We start from the raw sequence: 7,500 nt of genomic DNA, 5'->3' as shown, positions 1-7,500 counted from the left end.
CCGTCCCACGTCCCCCCCCCCCCAGATTAAACTGAAGGACCCGTTCAGCAGCTTCTCTCAAACCGCCCGCACTGTTTTCCAGGTGACGCACATCAAAGCGCCAAAGACGGCAGAGGACGAGTTCATCGAGATCCAGAGCGCTACGGGGACGCCGATTCAGCGGTGGGCAGTCCGCTCGCTGACGCTCTGTAAACTGGTACGTGGAGTGGAGTGTGTGAACGACCCCCCCCCCCCTCCTCCCCGAGAGGCAGAACTCAACCCCCCCAGTAGTCAGCACCCCCCCCCCCCCCCCCCCCCGAGAGTCAGAACCCACCTTGACACGGTCTGTTGCAGGTTCTGAAGAACGTGGCCTCCCTTCTGTCGGCTGAACTGAGGTTTGCGACGCTCTTCATGGCCGTCCTCTGGTTCTGCATGGCTTTCAGGTCAGAGTCACACTGAACAACTCACTATGGAGCAGGACAGTAGAGTCCATCAGATCACAGTAGAGACCATCAGAGGACATTAGAGTCCATCAGAGGATAGTAGAGACCATGAGAGGACAGTAGAGTTTATGAGAGGACAGTAGAGTCCATCAGATCACAGTAGAGACCATCAGAGGACATTAGAGTCCATCAGAGGACAGTAGAGACCATCAGAGGATAGTAGAGACCATGAGAGGACAGCAGAGTCCATGAGAGGACAGTAGAGTCCATCAGAGGATAGTAGAGACCATGAGAGGACAGTAGAGTTTATGAGAGGACAGTAGAGTACATCAGAGGACAGTAGAGATCATGAGAGGACAGTAGAGACCATCAGATCACAGTAGAGACCATGAGAGGACATTAGAGTCCATCAGAGGACATTAGAGTCCATCAGAGGATAGTAGAGACCATGAGAGGACAGTAGAGTTTATGAGAGGACAGTAGAGTACATCAGAGGACAGTAGAGATCATGAGAGGACAGTAGAGACCATCAGAGGATAGTAGAGACCATGAGAGGCCAGCAGAGTCCATGAGAGGACAGTAGAGTCCATCAGAGGACAGTAGAGACCATGAGAGGATAGTAGAGTCCATGAGAGGACAGTAGAGTCCACCAGAAGATAGTGGAGTCCATGAGAGGACAGTAGAGACCATGAGAGAATAGTAGAGTCCATGATTTGACATTAGAGTCCATCAGATGACAGTAGAGTCCATGAGAGGACAGTAGAGTACATCAGAGGACAGTAGAGACTATGAGAGGACAGTAGAGTGCATCAGAGGACAGTAGAGACCATGAGAGGACAGTAGAGACCAAGAGAGGACAGTAGAGTCCATCAGGGTGTTGAGACAGGTTCAGTTTTAGACTCCATGGAAGTTGTCAGTAGAAATCTTCACATGCCAGCAGGGGGCAGTAGAAGCCAATAGAATCCTTGAGGGTGTAGAAGTGAAGCAACAGTCTGACGGCTGCCTGTTGTTTCCTTGTTGTGGCTGCAGTTATTATGGGCTGTCGGTCTGGTTCCCCGACATGATCAAACACCTGCAGTATGAGGAGTACGAGTCCAAGGTCAAGGTGAGAAGAACTACTACTACAACTACTCAACAGTAACAACAACTACTACTACTACTACTACTACTACTACTACTACTACTACTAAACAACGATAACAAAAAACACAACTATCAAATAACAACAACAATACAACTGCAACATCAGCCACAACAACAGTGACTACCACTACAAATATACAACAAAAAATACAAAATATAAAAATACTACAACTGCTACTGCTACTACTACTATTACTATAACACAACAATTACAAAAACTGTAACGTTTTATAACAACAATAACAACAATGTCAACATCAGCCGCAACAAATGCAACTACTACTACAACTGACTACAACAACAAAAACTACACAATTACTACTCCACAACAGCAACAACTGCTACTGTTACTACTACTACTACAACACAACAACAACAACAAGAAAACAATGGTTACTACTAGTACTACTATTACTACACAAAAACAACAACAATAACAACAAAAACTATGGTTGTACAATAACAAAAACTATTGAAATGAAGATACAAGAACTATAACAACTCTACTATTTCTACTATTCCACAACAATAACAACAATAAAAGCTGCAACACCAAGAACAAAAACTACACAGTAACAACAAAAACGACCTCAACCGCTACTTCTAAACAATGTTGTTGACGACAACAACCAAACTAAACAAATAACAACAACGTCAAAAATGAACAAAACATTTTCAAAAAGTTTTCTCGTCTTTTTAAAATTCCGTGTCAATTATTTGTTTTTATCTAAAAATGTACAATTTATTTTGCCATTTGAAGTTTTTTATTCATAATTTTCTTTAGTTTTTCATGATATTTGTTGTTGTTATTATCAACAACAGTTTTTCTTTCTTTGTTCTTTGTTGCTCGGTGTTTCTCTTTATTTTCAACATGTTTTCTTTTTTTTTTTATCTTTTTCTTTTTAATCTATGAAATACAAAAAGCTAAACTTTTTTCCTCCTCATACAGTTTTTTTTTTTTTATATTTAAGTCTTTCATGTGACCTTCCGGCAGTCGTTTCACTCGATCGTTTGAAGCGTTCTGTTCTTTCACGTAGAGTTTTGAAGCGTTTCGTTCAGTTTCTACCGACTGAAGCGGTTTTCTGTCTTCAGGTGTTTCATAGAGAACGAGTGGAAAACTTCCACTTTAACTTCTCTCTGGAGAATCAGATCCACCGAGAGGGGGAGTACGTCCGGGACAAGTAAGTGTGTGTGTGTGTGTGTGTGTGTGTGTGTGTGTGTGTGTGTGTGTGTGTGTGTGTGTGTGTGTGTGTGTGTGTGTGTGTGTGTGTGTGTGTGTGTGTAGTGACACTGCATTAGGATCACAGGTTTCCGTCCATGTGAAGATTGTGAGCTGATTCAGGAGCAGCAGAACCTTCAGACTGACTCTGTGCTACTATACTAGTAATAATACTTCAACTACTTCCACAAGTACTCCTAATGTTACTTCTCGTAGTGCTGTTATTATTATCACTGTTAATACGACCGGTACCATTCCACATATTTATATTATAACTAATAATTCTATCAGTAGTATTACAGTTACTATCAGTTACTTTATCCACAGCAACGAGTATTAGCAATAGTCATATTAGTAATAGTGGTACTATAGCGCTAGAATTACTAACACCCCATTTGCACATGTAAAAAAATTCACGTTTTGAAAAAGATGTTCGTTACCATGGAAACAGCAGAATAGCCGAACACAATGTAGTTAGCATGTTTGGCCACTAGTGGGTGCACCGAGCACCGTTGCCATGTAAACAGACAGCCGGAGTACTGCAGACGTTTTGTGTTTTCACTTGAAAACGTAAACGGAGCCTAATATTGCTATTTAAATACTCATATACTTTCATGTTTCAAGTATTTTCAAGAGCGAAGAATTTGTAGCGATCAATCATGTACTATCTAATCAGATTGGTCATTTTAATTGTAATAAAAAAAATTTGCTTTAAAGCAACAACACAGTTTTGTCAGGTGCAGCTGATTTAACCGCCTTAGTAATTAATCATTTGGAATTGAAGCATTGCCAAAGTTGTTTGAGTTTGAAGTTTAGCAGTACATACCGCCTGCGGCCACTAGGCGTCGCTTTATGACAACAGAAAGCAGCGTCAGTACCAGAGAAAAACTACTGCTGCCTTTCGTTTCTCAGCGACGGGTCAACCCCATCATGTGTGGAGGTGTGGCTCCATCACGGCGCTCCGGGAGCTGATGAGCGGTCAGGGGTCAAGTTCAGGGAAAAAACAAAACCAAGCCGGGCCTGAGTCCCTCTGAGTTTCTGCTGCGACCAAACCTCAGCGTCCATCTTCAGGGTGGAGTGCAGATATACAGTATGAAGTACTACTGTATATTGTGGAGCTTCTATGCTTTTAGCAGAATGACCCAGACAGAATGGGCTCCAGCTTCCACCGCAGAGGGTCTCTGCCTCATCCTCTCATCCCGTCACGCTGGACTCGGCCCATCCTGCCCTCTGATTCTGTGGCTGCAGCAGTAGAAGTCTGTCCATGTTTTTATTTGGCTTTTCTCAATCCGCCTCGCGGTTCTTGTGGAGTCGGGAAGCCGTTAACGTAGACAGAACATCGACAGCGTGTTTTTTTTAAACTGCGTGTTTAAAAAAACAGTGAGTGGATGATAATCACTTCCTCCTCGTCCCGTTATCCGTTAGCCTGCAAATATTAAAGTTTATTAATTATCAATTAACCTACAAACCAATTTAACCTGCAGATCCTCTGTGATCCAGCAGGGGGCGCACTTACTTCCCCGTACGGATCGTCATTGACCTCGGCGTCATTACTCGCGGTGCCAGTGGATAAAGCTATACGACTGTTAGCATGCTAGCTGGCTAAATGAGGCTAATGCTAACTGGCTAAATGTAAACACCGACAGCAACGTTCGACCAGTCAATCAATCGGCTCTGAGCCAATCACTGCAGCCCCTGCAGTGATTGCTGATGCACTAAAGGGGGCGGGGCTTGAGCTAAAGAACCTGAAACAGTCTCGTTTGTTCCAGTGAGTCTTAAAATGGTTTTTCATCATCGGGAGTTTTATCCCCCAACTTTTACTTTTGAGGGACTGAAACCGCTCTGAATCAGGCATTTAGAGTTTTTTAAATCCTTGAGGTTAAACCTTAATCTTATCTTTATAGTCGGGCAGAGGAAGTCTTAAAGGAGTCGTCACCAGGAAATCACATTTTTCCTTGTTAAAACGTGATTCTTGGTGTTGGACGTCAGTGGAAACTGACAATTTGCCGTTTGAAAGTCTTTTTATATTTGGGCTCTATGTTCAAACCAGAATCACCCACAAGGGGGCGCCACCCCAAAACAGGAGGTTTTGATTGTCATCAGCGCAAGAGGCTGATATCATAAAACACCTTTGGTAAATTTAGCCGCTAACAGGACGAGTGTAAACGTTGAACCGTGTGATTTATAAACCAGCCTGTATTTCATTTTAAACCTCCGGGGGGCGTTGTTCTGCGGTGTGGATGTTGATAGACACGCCACCATCAGTTTTTATTTTTATTTTTCATGTGAGCAAAGGACTGCTACGCTATGGCTATGCTATGGCTATGCTTTGGCTATGCTATGGCTATGCTATGGCTATGCTATGGCTATGATTGACAGTTCCTGCGGACAATCAACAGCCTAACATCCGTACACGTCCGAATCTCACAGAAAGTTTCTATTAAAACGTGTCAGAACGAGCTCCATGTTTGATTTATTTGTTCCGAATAAATTTCCAAAGTTAATTTAAAGATTTTTTAAGGGAGCCCGGATACGTGAGAATACCAGGGGACGACTCCGTTACTCGGGTTCTTCTTCCCGTTCCTGGTGAATCTTCGACGGTCTGGTGAACGCCGCGCTCAGACTCCCAAGAACCGAGCCGGAGGTTTTTGCATTGAGAACGGCCGTGTGTCTGTAGGTCTGTGTGTATCATCCCATCCTCATAGGTTCATCAGTATAGAGATGAAGGCAGTGAAGTTTGAGGACTCTCTGTTTGAAGACTGTCGCTTTGAGGACATCAGGTCCACTGACACAGTGTTTGAGAACTGCACCATCCGCTCCACCGTCTTCTACAACACAGGTAGGTTCAGCCGGCGAGCCGAACCGCCGGCAAGTCGGACGGACGACGAGTTCGGGTGTCGTTCAGTCGGTTTCTCTGTAGCTGGTCTGAGGTGAAGAAACCGCAGCTTCTTTACAATCAACCTAGAAGGAGTTGTGAGCCTGACTACATGCAGATTCCTCCTTGTATACAGTATATTTTATATTATATATTATATTGGTTTGAGAACTGCTGATGTAAAGAAAGTAACTAGTAATATTTCATCGCGGGTCCAACTGAAGGTGAGCCGCCTTATGTCGTCCTCTCGCGGTGATAATGGCTCCACAATTTTTTACATCGATAATTCACCATGTGGAGATAAAACTCTACCACCTTAGGTCCAAGACCTTTAAATATCGTTTCAGTGTTCACAGCTTTTCTACAGATGATATGAGTGTCATCAGGGTAACTTTGCTGAGTCAAAGTGTATTTATGTTCAAGTATGAAAAGTCTTTACAGCCATTTCTTTTTTTTACATTTCATGTTTTCATAAATGCTGTGATCATTGGAGGAACTTTTCCATCTTTCCTCCAGTCAAAGATTTTTTTCTTTTCTTTTAAAATGAAGTGATGATGTGTCTGTTATCATGTCAGGTTGTTCTTTCTTTCACACACATAGAAAACAGTATCGTCCGCGTACAGGGTGAGCTGATAAACCAGGAACCCAGCGGACCCTGAGTGCTTGTGTGTCCTCCACAGACCTCTGGAAGGAGAAGTTCATTGACTGTAGGATGGAGAACGCGACCTTTGAGCAAAACAAACATGGCTGCCACCTGGACGTGGCGGACGAGAACGACGTGCTGATCTACCTTGTCAGCTTCCTGGGCAGCCTGGCCGTTCTGCCCGGCAACATCATCTCCGCTCTGTTCATGGAGAAGGTCGGCCGGGTCCGCATTATAGGTGACGTCTGCAGCTCTCTACTCCTTCTTCTCTTACTCCTTACTTCTTCGGAAAGTACTGAGACATTTACTTTTCTGTGTAACCATGTATGTTTTTCTTTTTTCTTGCTTCTGTAAAGTTGCTCGTAGTCAATAATCATCACAGATCTGTATTATTGTTGTGTTAGCATTAGCATTAGCTGAGCTTCATCTGAATTTACATCAGTTAAAGGAGGAAGATGCTCTATAATCTGATGTTAGAGGAGGAAGATGCTCTATAAGCAGGTCCTACCTGGTTCTTCACCTCTGTCCTGTTGTTTCTCTTCAGGAGGCTCCATGCTGGTGTCGGCCGGTTGCTCCATCCTCCTCTTCCTCAGCTTCAGCCAGTCAGCCATCATCGCCCTGCAGTGTCTGTTCTGTGGCGTCAGCGCCGCCGCCTGGAACGGCATCGAGGTGGTGACCGTGGAGCTTTACCCCGCCTCCAAGAGGTACAACCAAAACAGACCGTCCGCCTGCAGCCAACATAAACCTGGAACAATACATTCCAACATCTGACAGATTATCTGACCGACTGGGCGAAGGTCCAAACTTTGAGGTTGATTAGTAACGTAACTCAGTATGACACAGTATACACACAATATACGGTAATATCATACAGTCTAGTTTAGAATCATTCTGATGGGTAGAAATGTTCATGACGGTCGTTCTTCCTCAGGGCGACGGCGTTCGGCGTGCTGAACGCTCTGTGCAAGCTGGCCGCCGTCCTCGGCAGCTCCATCTTCGCCAGCTTCGTTGGCGTGACCAAAGCCATCCCCATCCTGCTGTCCTTCGTCGCGCTGGTGTGCGGCGGGCTGGTGGCGCTCAAACTGCCTGACACGCGACAGAAGATCCTGCAGTGAGGTGACGCCAGGTCACTGGGGGGGGGCGGGGGGGGGGGGCGGGGGGGGGGGGGGGGGTGGGGGTGCAGGGCAATGGGCGAGGT

General features: G+C 44.8%; 1 protein-coding gene across 1 annotated transcript in view; it reads left to right on the top strand.

Moving 5' to 3' along the window:
- The window catches only part of LOC308116396 (synaptic vesicle glycoprotein 2B-like), a gene marked incomplete at both ends in the record, with an annotated part of 17,161 nt that extends 9,744 nt beyond the window's left edge, over positions 1–7,417 (top strand). The window contains 8 exons of the mRNA XM_080474568.1: positions 83–196; positions 334–422; positions 1,452–1,527; positions 2,658–2,746; positions 5,490–5,623; positions 6,340–6,540; positions 6,847–7,006; positions 7,234–7,417. Coding sequence (XP_080330694.1) covers positions 83–196; positions 334–422; positions 1,452–1,527; positions 2,658–2,746; positions 5,490–5,623; positions 6,340–6,540; positions 6,847–7,006; positions 7,234–7,417 — 1,047 coding nt within the window. The remainder of the gene's footprint in view (positions 1–82; positions 197–333; positions 423–1,451; positions 1,528–2,657; positions 2,747–5,489; positions 5,624–6,339; positions 6,541–6,846; positions 7,007–7,233) is intronic.
- Between the last annotated feature and the right edge of the window lie 83 nt (positions 7,418–7,500).

This window comes from Lipophrys pholis (assembly GCF_963383615.2).
Source record: "Lipophrys pholis genome assembly, chromosome: 11".
Lineage (NCBI taxonomy): Eukaryota > Metazoa > Chordata > Actinopteri > Blenniiformes > Blenniidae > Lipophrys > Lipophrys pholis.
Note: the sequence above shows the minus strand (reverse complement) of the source record. Positions and strands in the feature narration are given on the sequence as shown.